This window comes from Danio rerio, chromosome 6 (assembly GCF_052040795.2).
Source record: "Danio rerio strain M-AB ecotype USA chromosome 6, GRCz13ab, whole genome shotgun sequence".
NCBI classification, from domain to species: Eukaryota; Metazoa; Chordata; class Actinopteri; order Cypriniformes; family Danionidae; genus Danio; species Danio rerio.
Genome location: NC_141026.1, coordinates 23,614,498 through 23,639,435, shown reverse-complemented (window position 1 = coordinate 23,639,435; position 24,938 = coordinate 23,614,498). Strand labels below are relative to the sequence as shown.

The window sequence follows — 24,938 nt, the reverse complement described above, 5'->3', positions numbered from 1 at the left end:
TGGTTAAATAATGGTTTGTGTTGGTCTCATTGGCAGGTACGATGTGCAGCTGTGTTTGCACTGGGCACATTTGTGGGGAATTCAGCTGAGAGAACAGATCATTCTACCACCATTGATCATAATGTGGCCATGATGCTTGCACAACTGATTAATGATGGCAGTCCCATTGTGAGGAAGGCAAGTTATTATTATTATTATTATTATTATTATTATTAGTATTATTATTATTATTATTATTATTATATTCTGTATGCACTTGAAATTTATTTTGAACAGTTTAGTATTGAAATTGTCAAAATATATATTTCAAGTAACAAAAAAAGTGATATTGTGGGGTACAAAACTTGATTTGAACTATGATGATTTGAAGTTCTGTTAATATTTTATAAACAAAATAAACAGTTTCTCCTTTTTTAATGCATATTTAAGGTTTGTACTGTATGATTTTGTACTTATTCTAGCCTTTTTAAAATATGTTTTAATTTAATTTAAAATAGTAAAAGACTTGTGTGAAGTCACATTCACACAACCAATTTATCGTACTGGCCGCAGTTCCAGTTCAAGGTCAAATTATATCTGTCAAATAAGTAATATTTAAAATGTAAACATAATTTTAGAGTTTCTTGGAATTTTTTTCGGTCAAGTCATATAAAATGATTTAGGCAGCACATTCAAATTTCACATGATGCCCGGTGCTCTGGCTCCCGACAGATATTTGACTATGGTGGCTGGTGTCTCCATTTGCACATTCTGTACTATAGAGTCACCAATTACCAGGTAACTTTATCAGGTTTCTCAGTGGGCGCACCACTAAGGAGGCTAAACATGTTTGATGTTGGAATATATATATGGGCTTTACATTAACACCCGCCAAATGCGGGTAGATTTCAGCTTTGGCGGTTTAGACAGACAACCCCACTAGCCACTTTGGCTGGTTGAAAATAATTTTTAAATTGTAGTTTTCCTAAAAGCAGGGTTTGACAATATAAGGATGGCCCAATATGCGTGCAAATGTGATCTTAGAATCGAGGAGTAAAATAATTGTGATCACGCGAGCAGAAGAAAGCAAATGAATACCGAAGGAGAAGATGATGATCACTCGCGCTAACAGCTGATGTGATGCTCGCGACTGCTTAAAACACCTGCGCGCGACTGCTTAACGCGTGCGCGCTCCCGAATCGTGAAGCAACCGTGTCTGGAACAGGTTCTGGAAACGCAACTGTCATTGGTTTTCTTTTAAATAAACTACACAAAAAGTAATGAACATGCACCCGCAGTCCTGATGCTTTTAAGAGCTCAAAATGTGTCTTTTCTTAAGCAGCGCCGGTTGCTTTCTCTTTGAACAGATTATTAAATGGCCTAAAGTTAACCGTGAGCATGTGATCATTCTTTTATTATCGCATTCATACATTGTTTCACCTGCTCTCATTTGCTTACGGTTTTATTTGCTTTTAATTTTTGTTAAAATGGTTTAATTATTAGTATTTTTTTTACAACATTGCTTTATGTTAGATGAACTCTCCATTTATGTGCAGTTAACTGGTAATCCGAGAGATCTTTAGCCACGACAGATTACTGTGCATGTTTTTGATACGTGGCAATAGTTATTTTTTAAAAGTCAATTGCTTTCTTTTTTAAGAAATGTTTTGTTAAATAAAAAGTATAGTATACAGCTATATTTTGCTTGTTTTGACACATTAAAAATTTGTTTCTAAGAAATAATTATTGTTTTGTGTGATTATAGAGATAAATTTGGTACATCGTTAATTTTGAGCTCTAAAAAAGTCATGTGAAATAAAAACTAATTGCAATATAACACTGTGAAAACATGACCCATTTGCTTGTGCTCATTAAGCAAACTCGTACTCGACACACAAAAAGTGAAATGAATGAGGACGCATGTGGACATAACACAAAATTTAAATCAAGTAATTTTAGCATGTCAACGTCAAATTTATGCATATAAAATATATTTTACTAACAACAAAATTATAGCTAGTAAAAATGCAGAGTGGCTAATAACAATGGAAAACTACTAGCCACAGTGGCCGGTGATTAAAAAAGTTAATGTAAAGCCCTGTATATATATATATATATATATATATATATATATATATATATATATAAATAAATAACGCAAGTACTCACAACCGTCCTCCTATGGCAAACTTAATTAAAATAATTTTATTATCTTTATCTGAAAACAAGACAATATCTGGATGAAGAGCTGTGTAAACCACATCTGGGAACTGAAGTTTTTTTCGAACTTTGACTCTCAACTCCCAAGAGCTGTGGCTTGCATCAAGCTTGACTTTGCTACTGTCCTAGATGCGACAGGCTTTGCCCCTTCCTTAATAAAGCTGAAGATTTTTTTATCTGAACTTCTTCTTGAGCCTCTTTACAATTGAATCAGCAAGGGTCAATTAAGATACCCTCTCAATGGATATGGCACCTTGTCATATTGCCACCTATATCAACCCTGGGTTAAAGATGTTTTACTCCCGGACAATATGTGTGCCAGTGTTTCCTTTTGGCCTCAGAGCTTGCAGTATGGGTCATCTCTCAATCCCCAGAAGTGCAAATAAGATGGTGAAGGAAGGGTGTCATACACAGTGCAACAAGATGGAGATGTGGTATGGCTCCAGTCTTTATAACTCTGCCCATGTGATCTTCCACTTAAGCAGATACCACTTTGTCCATGCTCCCTGGGATGCTTGTTCCACTGCTCTAGAAATAGGTCTCTGTTAATCTTGAGCTCTAATTTATGCGTGCACTATACCTCGTTTGTACGCAGTGGTCAGAAACTTGAAAGTAACTCATTAAAGAATAAAGTTACCAAGCACACCATTGTTTTTCTTGTGAAATTCTCAATAAGTTTGATGTGTCAAATGACCCTCTTCCTATTAAAAAACAAAAGCTGGATCCAAGATGGCCGACTTCAAAATGGCCACTATGGTCACCACCCATCTTGAAAAGTTTGCCCCCTCACATATACTTATATGCCACAAACTGGACGTTAATATCACTAACCGATCCCATTTCATTATGGTGTATCCATATAAACAAATGACCCACCCTGTATACTGATTTTAAATGTAAATCTATGAAGATAACACTTTGTGGCAAACAGGAATTTGAATAGTGTCCTGATTGCCAAGAATGTGCATGAAATCTGCAGCAATTTAAAATGAAATTGCGAACTTCACAACATAATGCAACATTTGCTTTATTTTGCATTAAATTCAGTAACCGTGAATACTAAATAAGTTCTACTAAGTAAGGTATTTTAGGTTTACAAAAATGTAGAGCCATTTAGTGGATTTGTCTTCTGAAACTTTCAATGAAATGGTCCTGGAGCAGCATATTTGTTTTGCAAAAAAGAAGCCTAAAGCACGTATTTCCAATAAGCCTGGTTTGGACATTTTACTATTAGGCCTTCCAAGGCAATGGCAATACTTTCTTATACTTTCATACACTGTAAATACACTGACAGTGCCATAGACAATCTTTACAAACTCTTAACTTAATGTTAAACAAAACACTAAACTGAAAAGCATACATTAAACCAAAACTTGTTCATTTATTTGCAAATAAGAAATGAATGGTCAAATATAAGTTATGTGTTAAATGAATAGTGTATTCATTTATTTATTTTTAAAAAAACAGAATTAAAAAAATGTGTCTCAGTATACTCAAAGCTTTACCAAATTTGATCTGTAAAAACTAAGGGCTGTAATTTTAACAGTAATTAACTGTAAAAATGATACAGTAAAAATCTTTAATCTGGTAACAGTAGGCTTTCTTAATATATGGGGAAAAAAAGAAAAATTCACTTTCTCAGAATTCCCTACATGACACTTAAATTGTTATAGTTAGTTATGTACATTACAGTTTAATGTTACATCTAATTTGAAAAGATAATGTTTTTTGCATTACTTAAATTTTTTTATGTATTACCAGTATGGAGTTTAAAAGTTGTGAGAACGACACTGCTGTGGAGCTCTCCAGTGTTTGCACTGTTTTTGTTAGTTTGTCCTGTTTTATGTTTTTCAAACACGATCAGTTACATCAGGGACGAGCTGCTGACAATTCGGCATTGTACACCAACTAATCAAAAAGTGGATTTTGATTTCTCTGGCGTTTTGCGGAATATTATCGTTGACGGAGCAGCTGCACTAAGGAAATGCTACTAGACGCACAAGCAAGGGTAGCGAGTCAGCGCACTCATCAGGCTGAGACAGCGCAGCTTCAGAACTGCACTGCCCAGCATCCATCTGGGGACTCTCCGCTCTCTTCCTAACAAAATGGACTACTTTTGCTCACATGCATAAACAAGAACTTTAACAACTCTGCTGCGCTGTGTTTCACGGAAACCTGGCTAAATGAAGCCATTCCGGACAGTGCATTACACCTACAGGACCTTCAGCTGTACAGAGCAGATCGCCATACGGAGTCAACAGGCAAAACGCACAGAGGTGGGACATGCTTTTACATCATCAGAAGGTGGTGTATGGATGTAACTGTGTTAAAGAAGATGTGCTGTCCTAATGTGGAAGTGCTTTTCATTAACAGTAAGCCATTTATTCACCGCAACAGTTTTCCTCGTTCAGTCTCGTCTGTGTTTATATTCCATCGCAAGCACATGTAAGTACTGCGCTGCAACAGCTGGCTGATTTGGTCACAGAGACAGAACAACAACACCCGGACTCTGTTTTAATCATTCTTGGTGACTTTAATCAGGCAAAACTCACACATGAGCTGCCTAAATTCAAACAGCACATTACATGCCCCACAAGAGACAATAACATTTTGGACCATTGCTACGCCACAATAAAGGATGCATATCGCTCCATCGCCAGAGCAGGTCTAGGACTCTCCGACCACTGCCTGGTTCATCTTATACCAACTTACAGGCAAAAACTTAAAACTAGTAAGCTAGTATTAAGGACTGTTAAGAGATGGACCAATAACACAGAGCAGGTCTTAAAAGCCTGTTTTGAGTGCACTGACTGGAGTGTTTTTGAAGCTGCAGCCACAGACCTGGACGAGCTCACAAAGACTGTAACATCATACATCAGTTTCTGTAAGGAGTTATGCATCCCTACCAGGACCTACTTATCATTTAACAACGATAAACCAGGGTTCACATCAAAACTCAGACTTAGCTTTGTCAGGCCAAAGAGGATGCCTACAGGAGTGGGGACAGAATCATGCACAATCAGGCCAGGAACTGACAAAGGAGATTGGTGTGGTTACGAAGAGCTATGCCAATAAGCTGCTAAACCAGTTTTCTGCCAATGACCCTGCATCAGTGTGGAGAGGCTTAAAAGATTTTACTTATTGCAAGACACCATCTCCCAGCATCGACAGTGTTACGACTTCTAAGTTTTGGTATCTAGGGTTTAAAAGGTAACATTTAAGGTGATAATATTTTGTGGTCAGTTGGTGGCAAAATATCAACACGACCACCAAAATACTGCAAAAATAAGTGAATTTATTTACAATAGTGAAAGGAAGTCAAAAAGCTATAAAGTATTATTTACAAGATCTCACAACATACAATAAATCAATCAATATAGATTAAAGATGGTGGGGGAAACGAGAGTTAAGTGGCGCCAAACAAATGAAAGAAATATAACAAAAACCCCAATTCTAACTAATAATTACCCTCTAAACTGTCTAATACAAAATAAACAAACAAAACATCTTCAGCGTTTTCACACTATAACTAATCTACTCTTCTAACCAAATATACGGAGAAAACTTACAGCGGGTGGCGCTCACTTCTAAACTAGTGTGTTTAGACAGTGGAGTTATCTGCGTGATGTAATATGTATGTCACGTGACATCTAAACTCCTCGAATCCAAGAGACAGGCTGAAGACAGACGTCAGGGGATTGTCACATATACACATCCAAGACGGTAACAGCAATCAACACAAGAACAAGACCAAAATCAAAACTAAGTTCACGTCAACATCACAGCACATAACAACAAGCCAAAAACACACACAAAGGCAAGCAAAGACCGCAAGCAAGGCAGAGCAAAAGCAGAACGAGCTTCCCCGCTCGCATCCCTTTTAAACTTTGAGCTCCTGTGCTGATTGGTTGTGAAGGTGATGACGTCACAAGGTATAATTGAGATTGACGTCTTCACGGACGAATGGGATACTGGAATGGGCGAACCTGAGAACTGACAGAAAGAGGAGGAGGGAGCAAGCGAGAGAGGGAGAGAAAGAGAGCGCACACACAAGCAAAACAAACAGGCATATACATATGACTGTAACAACAGCAATAAACATCTTGCAAACGAGCTGAATATGTTCTACTGTAGATTTGACACCTTCAGTAAACAGATAGGAAGGAAAGCACCAAGCCCAGATGGTATTTCACCAGCCTGTCTGAGAACCTGCTCTGACCAGCTTGCTCTTATTTTCTCAAAGATCTTCAACAGATTACTGCAACAGCCCAAAGTTCCATCCTGCTTTAAGCACTCCACTATCATCCCAATCCCGAAGAAGCCAAAGATCACAGGACTCAATGACTACAGACCTGTTGCCTTAACATCTGTGGCCATGAAGTCATTCGAAAGACTGGTGCTAGCATATCTGAAGGACATCACTGGCACCACCCTTCCTACTCTTCAAGAAATTTACTCTTCCAGATTGAGTAAAGGGGCTCGCAAAATCACGCTAGACGCCTCACACTTCAGAGCACCAAGCACAAAAACAGCCAGACACAGCAAAAGTTTCTTTCCTCAGGCCATCTACCTTACGAACAGTTAAAAATTCCCCAACTGTGCAATAAATATGTGCTATACTTTATCATACGCTCTTGTACAAAGCACCTTTTATCAATATACAATGCAATGCTTTCTCTATACGCTTTTGTACACAGCACCGTACAACCTGTATATTTATAACAAATCTGTACATACAATTCAACATCCAGATTTCTTGACTAATTGCATCTCTGTTTAATGTTTATCATCTTTTTTTCATATTTATGTTATGTTGCTACTTGTCACTTTATGGACACTGGACGCTTCTGTAGCCAAAACAAGTTCCTTGTGTGCGTGTGTAAAGCACACTTGACAATAAAACTGATTCTGATTCTGATTTTAGAATGTTCTTTTTTTAAGTTCCTGTTTTACATGTTATAGTACATAAATTAACATCATTACCTCACCACACTAATGTTTTTTTCCGAAGTTTCCAGTAATTCTGGGTGGTATATTTTAATTTTTATTTTTTTTTACTTCAACAGCAGTTATGCAGTTTCACTTACATTCAGCAACATTTCATTCATGCCCTGTAACGAACTCTGATGTACTGGATGAATGTCACAGTACATCATATGTAGGCCCCGACAGAATCTACGTATGTTGATTGCTATTTCTGCTGAGAATTTTGGGAAACATCTGCGGATTTCTGTGGAATTATTTTGGGAGTATCATAACTAAAACCATAATATGTAAAATAAAAAAATAATATCTTTTAAACTTTTATTTATGTTTAAAATGTGGATCTAATTAGATTAACTTTATTTGGTAAACAAAGCAAGACTCTCCTATAATATATCAACTAAAAGACAGAAAATATTACTTTAGAAACTGTATTTTAAATAAATCAAATGAACATTTACATATTAGTCCATATGTGGTTGGGTAACATTTCTGAAGTTAATTAAAAAACTTAATAAATATAGATTTACACACATTTACTCAAGTAAATAGTTTGAATTAATGATGGGCTAAAAATCTGCGGAATTCTTCCGTGTGGGCCTAATCATATGGTAAAATACTGTAGTATCTACAGTAGAAAATACCACCATATCTTTAAGGTAAAAAAAAGTTGTTTTTTTTTTTTTTTTTTTTTTTTTTTTGCAGTGTATGAATCAGATTTAAGATAACATAAATGAACCAAAGAATATGAGCTCTATTAACTTTTTTCAACCTTTCTTTTAAAATCTTTAGGAGCTGGTTGTTGCTCTAAGTCACTTAGTGGTCCAGTATGAGAGTAATTTTTGCACTGTGGCTCTGCAGTTCATGGAGGAAGAGAAGAATTACGCTGTGCCTTCACCTGCCAATTCCACAGGTAATTATTTATAACTGTGTTTGGTAGACAGCTTTACAAATTCTAACTTTTTTTTTTTGCATTATGCTAATTTATATCAGTGAGAACTGTGTAGATGCTAAAATTATGGTTAAATTTTCAACTTGTTGAATTTGCCGAGTATAACTGGTTGGTCAGGTATTCAGCACGAAATTAACAACTTTTTTGTTGTTGTTGGTGGTGCATAGAAACAGGAAACATTACTCCAAGTAGGGACAGTCCTGCCATTCCTCGTTTAAGATCAGTGAACTCCTACACAAACCTCAGAGCTGCCACCACTGCTCGAACCCTTAATAAGAGCCTTCAGAACCTCAACCTAAATGAGGAGGGTAAGTCAAATACCACTCTGCATCACTAAGCATAAAATCCCTGTAATTGTAATGTCATTACAAGAGAGCTTGGGTCCCTATTTGCATGCTATCTGACCCACAGCATAAATCTGTATATTCTTGCCCACAAAGTTAAATATACTTTGTGCTCAGTTGTCTGTTCTTCATACATGGATTACTCAATTAGCTGGATTTGATTATTGATTATTTGACATGATCCAGGAAAGTGTTGTTCTTTAAAACTCATCCAAGAATTGTTGTCATAGCAAAAGGTATGGTATCTCAATCCTTTTCAGGAGCAGGCTTTTTTCATAGGTATTTTAGGTTATATGTACTGTATTATTTTGAGAAAAATAGCAAAATAGTACAAATATCTTTAAAGAAAAAATTATGTAAAAAGTACAAATTCTGAGGGATTGTGAGGGTGGCCCTCCCTAAAGGGTTCAAAGAGAACCTTTATTAGTGACACCTTACAATCACTAAGAGGCGACACTCAATAGAATGTTCCATTGCAAAAGCAAGCCCAGCAGTAGCCCCGCGATTCTACCTTTTTGGAGTGAAAGCGATCAGCCGCCCATTGGATCTTATTGCTGTCGCAATGGCAAGCAGCGGCTTGGTTTTTTTTTTTTTTTTTTTTTTTTATCTAAAAAGCACATTAAGGCTGAGATACAAATTGAAAGATGACAATACAACACTTACTATTACAATCATCAGCACTTTTAATAGTTTATTTTACAAACCTATAATATACTGTTGTTCTATTGGAATTTTCATTCCAAAATAGCTGCTTTAGTGCAATTTGTGAGTGTGTGATAATATGTTTGGCCTATATTCACATTTTCTTTTAAAACAATAATTTATGCATATGTCATGCATCCATTTTGACAGCTAATATGTTTTCAAAATCAAAATGCATTTTTGATGCAAAATTTATTTAAACAGCCAGTTATGCCTTATGCCACAGGATTACGATACTTGAGTATCCTAAAAAAAATCTGAAAGTAAAACTAAATAAATTGCTAAATATTCTTGACACAAATTTTCCAGCCCACAACAAATGTGGAAAGTTATTGCACATCATATTTAACAAACAGTTTGCTAAAAAATTTATGTGATTTTGCTCACATTGATAATTTAATATTAATCAAATGATGTTATTACCGGCACATTACTTTGTGCCAGTGTAATGGAGGCCAGCTAGTGAAGTGCTGTGCAGGTAAACCTCACTCCTCTGACCTCTAAAGGTGCTCAAGCGACAGACGCTAAAGGCCATGGTCTTTTGCCTCTTTGTTAGAGCAACTGTCTCCCATGCCGGTCACCAGCCCGATCCTAGCTCGGAGGAGATTGGGTGATGTAGGTTGCCGGTTCGATCCTAGCTCGGAGCGGTTTGGGTGATATAGGACCGGCGGGGTTACACTAGAGCAATATCTCTGATATCTGATCCGGCACCTTATTTTACCGGCCACTTAGTGCCCGTTGCGATCAGATTTTTCTTCCGATGAATTTCTGGCAGTGTCCGAAGATTTCAGACACTTTTCTGCAATGTGACAACATCTGGGATGAGCGTCAATCCAAGAACTAATTGGAGCTCCGAATTTAGTTACGCAATCCATGAGACAATCAAATGACCGTGGGGAAATATCAAAGCAGTTTTTTTCTTCCTGGTTTTATTATTGAGATTGCTGTGTGCAAAATTGCTACTACAATGTGTTTTTGTTTGCTATGAGGAATCATTTCAAGACTTGGGATAGTGATATTGTCATGGGGGGGCGTTTTCTTTCATATTTGGTGCATCTTCATTGTCATTCAGTTTGACTTTATGACAGCTGAGATCTTACAGTCTGACATGAGAACCATGGTCGTGCAGTCTGACATGCTAGAATCGTTCATGATTATAAAAAATCGCACAGTGGGAGCCGGCCTTTAGCAAGGTAAGAAGAATAGACCCAGGTGTGTCCCTTAGAATGTAAAGTAAATGGTCAAATACAAGTAAAAAGATAACCATGATCATGTAAATATAGTTCATGAAACAGAAAGTGAGTGAGTAAAAATCTCAGTTCTGTCATTTCTTGTTCCCTGTACTCCTTCTCATTTTGTTGTAATGTTTGTGTGAATTTTCAACAATTTTCAATTATTAATCTTTAACAGATTAATATACACTATCTGCTGTTGTGAATGAAAAATAACAAATGAAGAAGAGAAAATAGCTTACTGCTCTTGACTAGATAATGTGTAGCTTTAATAATAAGAAGAAAAAGAAGAATTTAGTATTGCAATCTTTATTTGCAGTAATTAATAACAATAATTTAGCATTGAAATCGTTATTGAAAGTTTTATTATAAACAATGTGTTTGGAATTATATTGATATTGTAAAGTAAAATTACAGATACTATAATTTTGGTAATTTCGCCCATCCTCTCTGTTCCCAGCATTGGTCATTTTTGAATGTGTGTTTTAGGTGGTCCGGCAGCATTTTCTCCAGGGAACCTGAGTACCAGTAGCAGTGCCAGCAGCACTCTGGGCAGTCCTGATAATGATGAATACCTTCTCTCCTTTGAAACCATCGACAAGATGAGAAGAGTCAGCTCATACTCATCCTTAAATTCTCTCATTGGTAAGATTTCCTTTTTCAGCAGCAGACAAGACCGTTATTGGTTGTTACAACTGTTTGAAATAAAAAAAAATGCAGCTGACAACAGATAAAACATTGAAGAGAGCGTTCAATAGTTTGGCCAACCTTTTATACAGGCAAAAATGAATAAAAAATAGAATAAACTGGAGTGTTGATTGTGCCTCTACTGACACTGAATCAGTTTATAACTAATCATGACAATGTTTCTTATTACTTACATTGTGTAATTGTAATATCATAATCAAATAGGTATCTGAGCAAATTTTAAGACCAATCTGTTTGTCTGTAAGAAAAGCTTGTTTAGTAGCCAATATGAAACAAATCCTTTTTATAACACTCATAATAACCATTGTGTTGTGATGAAGAGTCAGATAAGTGTAGATCCTTTTGCAGCTTTTTATCAAAATCCAGATTAGTAGCAACAATACTCAGCATAAGAAGTCACAATGGCCAATCCAATAGACAAGCAAGTGTCTGGCAAGTGGAAAACAGTCAGAGTACATAGACTGATTAATGTCTGGTAACACAAAACATAGACCAGGGGTTGTTCCAGGCAAAAAAACAAAAATCAGAAACGAGAACACAGCCTAAATGTCAAAGAACAAGCAGGCAGACAGGGACAATAGGAACAAATAATTAACAGCTGGGGCAACATAGGGGCGTAGATTGGTTTGTAGTCTGTAGTGTCATCATGAGAGCGTGTCTTTCTGTGCATGTGTTGGACCTTGGCTTATGGAAGCCGCTGAAGATTTTAAATCTCTCTTTGGAGAAATCTTCTGTTTGAGCTAGGCCTGGTGTGTGAGATTTGAGACAGGTTATACCTCCTGTGAGAGCAATCAATCCTTGGTATGAAGGATTATGTTGGTTGAAGTCCGAACGGTGCCCATTCAGAATTGAGAATATTCCCTAAATTCAGAATTCAGGGTGACTGCTTTTTGCTCCAGATAAGTCTTTAATCGAGTTTTAAAATGAGAAAGTCTGCCTGAACCTCTGACATTATCAGGAAGGCTATTGCAAAATGTAGGAGCCATATATAACAATGGTTGACGTCATTTAGTCAACTTTGCTATTCAGGTTAGAACTAGAATCCCTGAGTTTTTTTGTGATTTTAGTGAGGGGGTTTGATTGTAGCGAGACAGAAGGTTGATTATATGAACATGGTTAGATAAAAAGAAACTAAGCACTTTTGAGCCTGGTTTCTAACAAAGCTGTTTTAATATGTTGCACTACAGGGTGGGCCATTTATATGGATACACCTTAATAAAATGGGAATAGTTGGTGATATTACTGTCCTGTTTGTGGCACATTAGCATATGTGAGGGGACTTGTAAATGACTCATAAAAGAATAAAGTTACGGTAAAACCAAGCTCACCATTTTTTTTTGTGAACTTCCCAATAAGTTTATTAAGGTGTCCATATAAATGGCCAACCCTGTATAATGGAATAGTTAAAATAGTATATTCATGCATGCATAGGTTTCAGAGGCATTATCTAGATCAGGGGTGTCAAACTCAAATTCACAGAGGGCCAAAATTAAAAAAAGAACATTGTCGAGGGCCAGTCCAATTATTTTTATTAATTAATTTGTTTTTATTATCTTTAAGATACAGTAAACTACTGTATTAATCATCCTCATATATTACAATTGAATTTTTGCTTAAATACTGAAACCAGAACAGGTTTAAGAAAATAATAAAAACAAAAACTGAAAAAATATCAGGCTTCTATATATTTAACTTTATTCATTTTAATTATAACCTAAATCTTTTTATCACAGACCATCAAGGCCAACACCTAAAAAAAATATCTCTTTCAACTTTGAACAGACCATGCCATCAGTAAATGAAATAATATTTATCCATTTTAGTTTTTATCACTGTTCATTTACTCTGATGATGCACATGGGTCCAAGCCAGATACTTGGCATCGCTTTTTACATGCAAGTGCATCAATTTCTGGAGTCAGGCTCTGCGCAGAGGAAATCCTCAGGACTGAATGAAGGTGATATGGTGCGTTATTCACATCAAACGTAAAGGGGTTGCTACAAAGTTCAAATCTACATTTTTGGGTTTCAAAGTCGGCAAATTGTTGGGCAAACTCAGCGCCAAGTAGGATGAGTTTTTCAGCGAACTGTGCAAAAGTAATAACTTCATTAGTGGTCTGCTCTTTCGTGACTTGGTAGCACAAAAAATGAGCCAGGTTTCCCTGCTGCATCTGATTCTCCCACAAGCGCAACTTGGTTCTAAAAGCCCTCACGGCGTTGTACATGTCTGTGATGATGTGCGCGCGCCCCTGAAGCTTCAGATTGAGCGTGTTGAGATGATTCATGATGTCACATAGAAATGCAAGCTCACATTGGAACTTTTCATCCCTGAACTCTGTTCTGTGTCTTTCCCTTTGCTTTCCATGAAAAGACAAATTTCCTCACGCAGCTCAAAACATCTCTTTGCAACTTTTCCTCGGCTCAGCCACCTCACCTCTGTGTGATAGGGCATGTCGCTATGGTCTGCACCCAACTCCTCAAGAAAAGACTTGAACTGACGGTGATTCAAACTTTTAGCTTTTATGAAGTTGACAACTTGCGTTACAGTGTTCATAATGTGAGCCATTTTCAAGGCTTTTCCACACAAAGCCTCTTGTGTATGATGCAGTGGTAAACTGTAAGCTCACCTGCCTGCTTTTCCCGCATCTTGTCTCGCATCCTGCCGACCAATCTGGTCTTTTGACCACACATCGCGGGTGCTCCGTCAGTGGTCAGTCCCACAAGCTTATCCCAAGGCAGCTTCATTTCATCGATACATCTGGATACCTCCTCAAAGATGTCTTTTCCTGTCATGCATGGATTTTAGTCCTAATGTTCCTCTGTAACAAAGATTCTTGTCCACTCCACGAATAAAAATTGACAGCTGGGCTGTATCGGAGGTGTCGCTGCTCTCATCCACAGCAAGTGAGTATGCAACAAAATCTTTCTCATCAGCTGTTCTTGTAGATTGGTGGCAAGTTCACATGCATGCTCAGCTACAGTATTTCTGCTCAGGCTAACATTTAAAAATGCCTGTTTTTTTTCCGGGTAAACGACCTCACATATTTTGACCATGCACATTTTTATAAACTCTCCCTCATTAAAGGGCCAGGCTGATTTGGCGATCTCCTGCGCCAAAATAAAGCTAGCCTTTATTGCAGCTTCACTTTGGGATTTTGCTTTGGTGAACATAGTTTGCTGTGACATCAGACCTTTTTTCATCTTTTCCACCTTCTTAAGTCTCTCATTTGCGTTCAGATCCTTATACTTGTCATGGTGTCTCGTTTCAAAGTGTCGTCGTATGTTATACTCTTTTGATACAGACACGTTGGTGCCACATACAAGGCAGATAGGTTTATTCTTTACCATGATGAACATGTAGTCTGTCTCCCATCTGTCTTGAAAGCTTCTGTTTTCTATTTTTAGTTTGACCATTTTTCGGGAGGGTGAATTTGAGCGTCAACACAAGAGGTGGGGGTGTTTTCGCGCTCCGGAGTCTGGCGCGCCAGAACAGAATTGTGGGAATTGTAGTATTAAGGTCCCTACACATTAAACGCGTTTTTGACGCTGTCTAACGCTCGTCAAGGTGCAAGCAGGCGCAAGCAGACATTGAAGCCAGAGCAGACCTGGCGTCAATGCCGTGATGACATCTGGGCGCGGCCAATAGGAGAGAAGCTGTTTTTAGGTTGGACGGAGTTCCCGATGCAGAGCAGTAAGCCCCTGCTGAGCTGAGCTAAGCGATAAAGGAGAGTTTTCTCCGTGGTGTCCCTTTAAAAAAGTTTAATATGTAATTCGTAAATTGTTAAAACTGACAAGAAAGACTGGTATAATACTGGTGAAATAATAATCATAATTAAATAATGCCGACACTTCGAGCCCCGAGTATCGCCAATGCCTCGGCATTTTCGACAATCAAAAGAGACAGTTCCGGCACTCATAGAAAAATGCTGCCTCAATTGCGGGACGATTGCCACACATCGAGCCTGCTCCATTTCCCTTCCGTTCGTGTTTTTAAGACACGAACGAAAAGTGTCTCGGACGGAAGTGCTTCTTCTATCGCTTAGCAGCAGCTAAATTTAGCTTTCTACTCCACATCGGGAACTTCCGCCCCCGGCACTGGCTGCTCTAATATTGGCCACGCGTATATGTCGTCACAGTGTTTTGATGCTCGAATTAAAAATGTTTTAAATCGGGAGTCAAACGCCACCCTTGCCCGACGCTCTGTGCCTCAGCGCAGACTTGCGCTCTGTTGTTGATGTCCCACATACACAATGAATGGCTGTGCTGACGCCACCCAGCGCTTGACGCGTTCAATGTGTAGGCACCTTTAGCGGTACGTGTGCTGTATAACGGGCCAGAGGGCCAAGGTTATAATAGTTTTAGATTTTTCATTAGTTTTAGTTTCTATTTCATTTTGACTTTTTGTTTTCAAATTCAGTTAGTTTTTATTAGTTTTAGAGGCAGATTTCCTAGTTTTTATTAGTTTCTATATTTTAAAATGTCCTAGTTTTAGTTTAGTTTTTATTAGTTTCAGTATTAGTTTCAGTTTTTTTTTTCTAAATGAGGATATTTGTTAGGTACAAGATTCAAAATCAACAGGATAAATATTGTATAATTAAAAACACAGTCATACATTTTTTGAAACATGTATTCAGAGGACACATGAACACTATCATCTACCAAAACCATCTACCCATCCTCAACTTCAAGTACAACAGCCCACAAGAAAGCAGCCCTAAATACAATATGTGTGCAAGGCTGCTTGTGAGGTTAGACGTAGTGATGGGCAGGGCCGGATTAGTCAATGGGCATTATGGGCACATAATGCACATACTTTCCATCACGAGGAAGACAAGTAGGAATAATTAATAAGTGTGTGTATTATGGAGGACTCAGATTCCTTGAACTGGATTGGAGAGGTGTTATCCAAATCATATGCATTATAAGTTTGTAGAAGTTATACATTAAAATTACCATGCATGCTTAACCAGTTAAATCAGGATTGACTGTTGTTCCTCTTCTCTTTGACTTTTCCAATTTTTGCCTGACTCTAACAAATATCTGCACAACGAAAATTTAAGCAGGAGTTTTATAATATTGTGCAGATTTAAAATAAATCTAGTTCATTTGGTCAGTTAATTCTTGCTGCGAAGTAGCTCAAGAGGGAAATATTAATAATCACAATTATTTATAATTAATTATAATATTAAGATATCTGCAGTCTTGCTATTTGAAAAAGAGAGCTAATAGAGTATATTGAGGCTTCAGTTGATGTTGATGCTAAAGTTAGTTGATGACAGAGAACCAGTTTGAGTCGGAGGATCTTTGATGAATGGAAAAACAAGACCAAAGCCTGGGACAGCTTAGGGTGTGGTTAGGAAAGATGCTCAGCATCTTCTGCTGTGATCTCTGGTTGCAAGAAGAAACGGGAGGTGTTGGTCTCCAGTTTCGATTAGGATGGTGATGTAACACCCTAGGGGGCTGAGGTAAACAATGACAAAAAAATTGGAACATTAGTACCTTTGGTCACTTTCTCTTACACCGGTAGGCATGTAACGATTCACATGATTCCCGAATTAATACGATTCACAATACTAATCTTACTCACGATTTAGTTGCAATTTTTAACACAATTATTTGAAACAAATTCAAGGTGAAGAGCCCTTTCATTTTTTTTCTTAAATGTTGCACATTTTCTACAAAATAATATATTTTCTGCCATAACCAAATTGACCCTTTGCTAAGCCCCGCCCTCCTTAGTTACTGTTGCTATGCCTGTCAAGCTTTCGTGCCTGGCACATCTATTACAATATGTAGAGTATGTGCCAGTGTCAGACATTCCCAGGGATATAATTAGTCATTTTTGGCAAGCAGGTGAGATATTCGAGAAAGCCAGACAAAAATGGAATGCAGTATGTGTTACAGGGGTATATTCACAACATAATACGCAACCGATTACAAAATTATTTAATCAAAACTGAAGCTAGGTTAGTCTAGCTGCTTCATATGCTGACCATTCAACAGTTCATGCACAGCAAGATAGGTGAAATTAAAAAATAATCTAATAATAACAAATTAAACTGTGATTTATCTTTTTTTGCCAATAAGCCTGATAGACTAATTGTTGTGAAATAAAATATAACGTTAGAGGAAACATGCATGCTTCTACATAATTCATTCATAGAAAGAGCAGCCAGAAAGGCGAAATTGATGGATTTGTGCCAAATACTAGCATCATTGATGCATAACAATATACAGTAAGTTACCTATAACTGTCAGTATGCTTGTGTGCTTTTTATCAATTTTCTCTTCTAATTTGCAGTTAAGTGAAATAAATAAATAAAATAAAATGTAAATTAAAGTATAAATAGCAGAAGTGAACAAATAGATTTTCCCTACCAGCAAATATTAATCAGACACCAAATATGAAAGCAGACACTAGCCCACTATAATGTTGTCACCAATGACTAAATCTTCAAAAGACAGATGAAAAAATTGGTGAATTATAGCTAAGAAAGGCAAAGAAGATAGTTTTGGACTTTAAGAGAGCACACATCTAGCATGCTCCACTAACCATCAACGTTGCTGCAAAAAAACAGGCAAATGCAGTTTCTTTAATACCAACATAATTTTCAAGCCTAATAAGGAGAATATTATAATGGATTGTATGAAATGCAGCACTGAGTTCTAATAACACTGAGGTCTAAGAGAATTACAACCACAATCGGACAACAGGAGCAGGCCATTTGTAACTCTTAGGAGTGCTGTTTTTGGGCAATGAATTGCTCTAAATCCAGATTGGAATTTTTCACAAATATTATTTCTCTGTGAGGACCATAGATGAGCACATCAGCTTTTTTTAGTATCTTTAATAGAAATAGCAGGTTTAAAATTGGTCATTGAACATGACTCCGGCTGATTCTAATATGCACAAATAGGAGATTAAACTAATTACTGAAATCAGCTGTTGTTTTGCTTTGTCTTGCCTTGGTGTACTGCTGTTTCTTTGTGTTCTCAGTACTTTTTTTCTTCTCCTATTTCACTTTATTGAATATAACTGTTTTAATGGATTGTAAGTGTATGATTTCTTTATCTGTGTAGATTCATATTGACATCTGGTCCAATTTTCATGTGAATTGCTGCCCTGGAACTGTTTACAAAAAAAATGTGTTTAAGTTTTGATTAAGTATTTTCCCCACAGTAACTAGATGTAGAGGTATTTAATGTTTCCTGGAAAAGTATGTGTATTACTGCATAATATTATAATATACTGATCTCAAAGTAAAGGTTGTAAATTAGCTTTGAACATCATGTTTTATAGTTTAGCATCTGCTCTTCTTACATGCTACTGTTGTGTGGGTCTAGAAAAGTGTATGAAGAGTGAAGTGAAGTAGAGATGTCCATAGAGAATGTGTCATAGATGCGCTGATACACTCATATGCCAGAGGAGCTCTTGAAGTTCATACACGCGTAAATACACACTCCAGTACCGATATGCCACAGAGTCAAGCAGATTGGATGGTTATGCAAACATGGACACAATGCAAATTCATCTCATAATTTACATAGCTGAAGGAATGTGTTGAAGAGCATGATGAACTGAATTGTTAGATGGCATGCTGCAGATGATGATTGAATAACAATTTATGAGAATTGATAGAAAGAGAAAGAAGAAAAGACAATAATGTTTATGATAATGTCAGCTGCAGTTGCTGACTGCTCTAAGCACAGGAGTGAAAATATCAGATTTGAATCAACATGTTTCCATTTCTTAACAATAGCAATAACAGCTTCTAATTAAAGACAGGTGACATCTATTACATTGCTATTGTATAAATCAGTGGTGTTGTTTTATTAGAACAAAAGAAATAGTGAAATAGTTTGTGACCTAAACTATTCAATGTAATCTTTTTTTTTTTAATTATTAGTAATTATTTTGCTTTAATCCATTGACCAAGTTATAACTCAGCTGTTCATAAACTGTCCTGTATAAACTAATGTGTATGCATTATACATAGTGCCATAGTAAGAAATTACTGAGTTGTCTCTCAAAATGTTTTTTTAAATGCAAAGATGGCATTGTTTGTTATGACAACTCAACATAAACATTTACATCACAAAAGTCTTTTTATCTTTTCTTTATCTTTGCTTTAGGGTTATGGTGTATTGGTTTATGTCAGGTTGTCATAACAAACAATGTCATCTTTGCATTTGAAATGTCATAACTGAGCAAATGAAACTTAACAAAGCATGCATAAAATCTCATTCACATTCATGACATGTGTCATGTCATGATTATAAAGGTTCTAAGACAATCTTATGAACGCTCCCTTCAAGTAAAGTGTTAACTGTTATAACAATACATTGAAACTGAAGTACAGTCTAACTATTGTTGTATATGGAAATATTGTTCATTCTTTTCAGTTATTCAGTCTTATGATATCATGAAACATCTTAAGATATAAGCATCAGTATGATCCAGGGAATATCTGATTTTCATTTTAATGTCACTACATAATTTCTACACAAAATAATATAAAATGCAATAAATGTATTTGTGGTCTTACTAATTGATTAATTTCTTTATAATGAGACTAACATTTGCTCAAATGTGTTTTCTCTTTTTAGGAGTGTCTTTTAACAGTGTTTATACTCAGATTTGGAGGGTATTACTACATCTTGCAGCTGATCCATTTCCAGATGTCTCTGATCTGGCCATGAAGGTTCTCAACAGCATTGCATACAAGGTACAGACCTGGGAGACACATTGCACACGTTCCATTTAACTGTGCTCATGCATTTTTTAGGGGTTTCACACAGAACATTTTGTATTATATTACAGAACACTGTAAGTGTTAAAGGTTTCTTGCATTGATATCAGTGCTACATCATAAAACTTGTAACACCATTGCCTGTACTTTTTGGTTGCCACAAAGAATATCAGTAAAATAGTCTTATGCCTAATTCACACTAGCAGCAACTTTGTAGCTGCCTGTCGCTCTGAGTGGCGACCTGCTGCATAGGTCATAGGTCTCTGAGCGAACTGAGAAAGCATCATGTGAGCTCTACTGGTTCTCCTATTGGCTGTCGCTCAAGAAAGTCACTCTTCATTTGCATAAAGTTGAAGAAAGATCCTGGCCCACCTGATTGCCAACGATTGCTGTCGCTCGCATAGACGGAGGTGGGTGGAAGTCACTCACTCTGTTGAAATGAACGGTTGCTTGCCGCTTTGCCGCTCGTAGTGTGAATGAGGCTTTAAGCCCTGGTCAGATCACACAGTTTTTATTATCGGTTATGAAAGTCAGATCATGCGATCTTTGTCTTGATCTTGTTGTGGGTAATAAATGTGCCAGACTACATGTACCTTCACAATCTGTCATCATGTGACGTCTACGACCATTCTTATTTCCCAAAGCAGTCCCAAGTGTTGCTATAGCAATATTTCTTATCTTAATTTAAATGTTTGTTTGTTGTTTGTTTGTTTGTTTTTATTTTATATACATTTTTATCTTATTTTAATCTCAATTAACTGATGGTTGCACAACATTAATATTCCATTCCAACTGTGCTAAGGATGCACAGTTATGGTAGAAATAATGAAATAATTTGTGTTCCTTCCATCAAAGAATGAGGGTTACATTGAAGGTGCTGACATGCAGAAATGTGTGCTGACAAATGCACATCATAACTACCCAATTCTCGATTCTAGAAAACACTTATTTGTGCAGTAGTTAATACAGTTAGTATTAAATATTGTTTCATATACCAGCAGCATTTCTGTTGAAATTGGACTGTTGAAATATGTTAGCTCAAATATGCTAGCACAATGTGCTCACAGTGGTAGTGGTTAATATTTATGAAGTTTTTATTTGATCTACGGAGTTTGATCACGCTGACTAGTAATTCATTTAGAATAAAATCTGAACTTCAAGCAGAGCAGGCAAGCTAAGCTACAGCTACACCCAGCAAGAGAGCAACGAAAACAACAGGGTGCGTTTCCCAAAACCATTGTTAGCCAACTAAGGTCACAAGTTTTGTCATTACAAACATAGTTTGTTGATTTGTCGTTTCCCAAATCAGTCGCTCCAAAATGCACTGCAAATTTGGGCACTCGCAACTTTACCACTAGAGCTGTAGTTCGAAACATAGTTCATGGCTGTGTTCTATTCCCACTTATCCACCCTATGCCCTATTGATTTAGAACACTCTAACATTCAAAGTTGGAATTATGAAATGTAAAAAAGCTTTAAGATCATCTCTCTTAGGTGTAATTTGCTTTCTAACTATTTTTACGGTTCAGTTTTAACAATCTTCATGTTTACAATTGTGCTCCCTTCACAGTGCACTTTGAAAACATTAATGTCATTTTGAACAGAGGCTCATGGTGAAAGCTATAGGTGATCTATTATTTAAAAGGGGAATTTATGTTACGCCTCCAAAGCTTGTGAAAACAGAAAGCATACGTCAATTTTTTTCATTCATAGTAGGTTATTTATTAGGTATCTGTATTGTATATGACATGGGCCTGCTGGTTAAAACCTTCTGCTGTGGTTTACAAGTGTCAAATTGTAAAAGTAGACTTTTAAAAAAATAAATAAACAATATCCTACTTAATAATAATATAAAATAATAAAAATCATCATCATCATAATTATTTATGTTATTATTAAAATATGTTTTTTCATTTCTAATACATAATATTTATTGAATTTAATTGAATTATTAGATTTAATTGATCTATTACCTCATTATTTGTTTTTTATATGATTTATATAGGATATTAGAATACGTGTTAGCTTTTATAAGTGATGTTATGTTTTAGAATATGATATGTCATTCTCAATAATATTTGTAAAGCAAACATAGGCCCAATATGTGCCATATATTTCAAATAATATAGAAAGCGTGTGCATGTTTTTACCAAATCTATCTTTGGATTTTATTTTAAATGCATGTTTGTGTAAAGCAATATAATTTACAAAATGAAATTATGGGGTTCTTCTCTAAAGAAGTTGTTACTCCACCCAGTTTAGAGCGTCATTGTGGGCGTTTTATGTTATAACTAACATGGTTCAAGCGATGGATCTGCGACAGAGAAACTATGCGTTTTGGGAAACACTAGAACACTAGAAACGATGCATCCTACCATGATAGTTTATGCAAAATTCACCCAGAGCGACAGGATAGCACTGGAAACAGTAGCTATATGTATATAACAGCCAATTATCTGAAGTTAGTTCTTTCAGATTTTCTAAACGGAAATTCCCCAAACTAATAGTGCAACCTATTAGGTAAACTGAAACCCAATCCCATATCAAAATGAAATAAGTAGGCAAGCTTATATTTTGATTTTCATTAATTATGTACAAACTTACTTGCTTATATCCCATAGAGATTTCTCTGCTTTTATTGACATTATCAGTACTTGGATTTAAATACAACAGGTGATTTGGAGTAAATCTTTATTATTTTTTTAAATTACGCTATATTCTTGTTATTACTTTTTCTTTAATTATTTTTTTATCTGAATATGTGGGGCACAATTACATGCATTGTAGTGTTTGAACTGCATTCCAAACTAAATAACTTAATTGATGTGCTCTCAATCAGGATGAGTCTGTTTTTTCTTTCAAGTAGATTGCAGCAAAAAAAAAGTTGGTAATGAGAAGTGTGTGTGTGTGTGTGTGAGTGTGTGTGTGTGTGTGTGTGTGTATGTGTGTGTGTGTGTGTGTGTGTGTATGTGTGTGTGCGTGTGTGTGCGTGCGTGCGGGCATGCATGGATGCGTGCATGTGTGTTAGTATTGTTCTGGAATTGCAAGTTATTGATAGATTAACCTCATTATAATTTACCTTGCAGTCCTGCTATCAGATTTTAAAATTACACAGTTGTCACCTCTGTGTGATGGAATGTTTTTGCTTTTAGTGAAGTTACAACACAACAAAATCCTGGGTAAAATTTACTCAGTTATGATAGTATTTGCTCCCTCTCTAAATTGAGTTAACGTTACTCAGCAGCAGTTAAAGTTGAATGAAACAATGAAGGAATTAATTAAGTGATGTTTGAGCACAGATGATGAACACCTACTGTTAATAGGCAGAAACACAAAAGAGAAACACAAAACTAGTTCAAACAGCAACAGCAGATTCACTTATTACTAAAAATAAAAAAGCTTCTTTTTTTGTCACTATCGTGGAGAAAATTTACTTGAGCTCTTTGACACTATTTGTAATGATAGTTTGTTTGTTTTTTTTCTTGCTATGACAAGCAAAAGAGAGTAAATATTATCCGATTAACTGATCCTGCATTGATCCTTACTGTTGTTAAGTTTAACTTTGCATTGTGTTTGACTTTGCAAATTGTTAAAATGATGGTTTACCATTTAAGAGACAAAATTCTGTGGTTTTCAAGAGAATGGACCTCAAATGGTTGAAGTATTCTTTGTAGCATGTAGCTTCCAGAAGTTTCCAGTAGTTTCCAACTGCTTGGTTATAATGCTGATGTTTCATCTTTGGGTAGAGACTCGATATAATATCCATCTGCAGTGTGACTTCAATCGACCGGCATGTTTGTGTGCGTGTGTTTGTGGGTGTGTGTGTGTGTGTGTGTGTGTCTGGGTTTCTGCGTCAGAGGGCGGGGCCTCAGGTTTGAAATCTCCCGGGTTTGTGCGTGCACGTGAATAACTTGGTTTCGTTCGTACGTCATGGCGAAACACCTAATGACTCGTTATCAAGGCGACTCGTTTGAAGCACTATGAGTCGACTCTTTTATAGATGAATCAACCGTTTTAAACACTGTATTCTTACAGATTTAAGCCTTAGCTGGATACTTCACTTCACTTAGAGCTGTGTTACACACTACATGGAGGGGAATTTTCAAAAACCCATAATATGGGCTCTTTAAAAAAAAAAAAATACCGCTCAAACTCAAAGTTTTTTAGTGGTCATCTTCACATTTTTCAATTGGCCTGTACTGATTTGTGGCAACAGCCTGTTAACGTTGTCTCAATGAGAAATAATGTGTTGAGCCGATTAAAAAACCATCAAGGCAGATTGTGTTATTGAATATTTTAAATTGTTGTAGCATGCTTTTTAGGTTTCACTTACTTAAAAATGTATATTGGTAAATTTACATTTATAAAATAATTTTACTTAATTGTTTATTCCTCGTTGTCCTAAAAGAAAATGAATAATACCATATAAAAAAGTGATGATGCACTGCCACATTTATTCATTTTTTTTTTATTAAACAGTCACTATTGTAAAAATACATTAAAATAACAAATACATTGAACATTGCTATAGTATACCGGTTACACTACATCCAGTTTTGTGACCTAAAGTGAGGACTATGCTAAATTGTTTTTAAAAGATGATTAAAAGCTCTTTCAAATGAACATTCATTTTTGCAAACTTATCCAAAAAGTGAAATAAGTGTAAAATTCAAACATTGCGAAATAACAGGAGTGTCAATATATAACATAAAATTGGATAAAACAACATAATAATTTAACAATATATTTTATTGCAGTACAACATTTCAATGTTATTTAGCGATGTTTAAACTGCACAGTAATTTTATTTTATTTAAGATTGCAAAGATTTTTTTTTCAGTTGATGCAGTTTTATTTGTATATCTTTAAATAAATAGAAATGAGTTAATTAAGCATTTAATAACTTACAAATTAACTATTACTTTGTGCCTAAATAATAAGACACAGTATATAATGTTAATTTTAAAAATGTATTAATCATTTTCCTATGCATTCTGAATAATCTTTAAATACCAGTAACTTCTATCAAATAACTGGTTTGTAAATAATGCAATACTTAATTTGCTAAT

The 24,938-nt window shown here is 36.0% G+C and overlaps 2 protein-coding genes across 14 annotated transcripts in view; one reads left to right on the top strand and one right to left on the bottom strand.

Annotated features, from left to right (window-relative positions):
- Window positions 1–24,938, bottom strand: part of LOC147836337 (uncharacterized) — a 432,239-nt gene that overhangs the window by 227,580 nt on the left and 179,721 nt on the right. The window lies entirely within an intron of this gene.
- The window catches only part of rptor (regulatory associated protein of MTOR, complex 1), a 236,070-nt gene that overhangs the window by 135,693 nt on the left and 75,439 nt on the right, over window positions 1–24,938 (top strand). For all 13 annotated transcript variants that reach the window (XM_087257152.1, XM_087257149.1, XM_087257147.1 and 10 more), the window contains exons 18-22: window positions 37–177; window positions 7,975–8,095; window positions 8,302–8,442; window positions 10,902–11,057; window positions 19,727–19,845. In XM_087257152.1, the coding sequence (XP_087113278.1) occupies window positions 37–177; window positions 7,975–8,095; window positions 8,302–8,442; window positions 10,902–11,057; window positions 19,727–19,845 (678 nt within the window). The remainder of the gene's footprint in view (window positions 1–36; window positions 178–7,974; window positions 8,096–8,301; window positions 8,443–10,901; window positions 11,058–19,726; window positions 19,846–24,938) is intronic.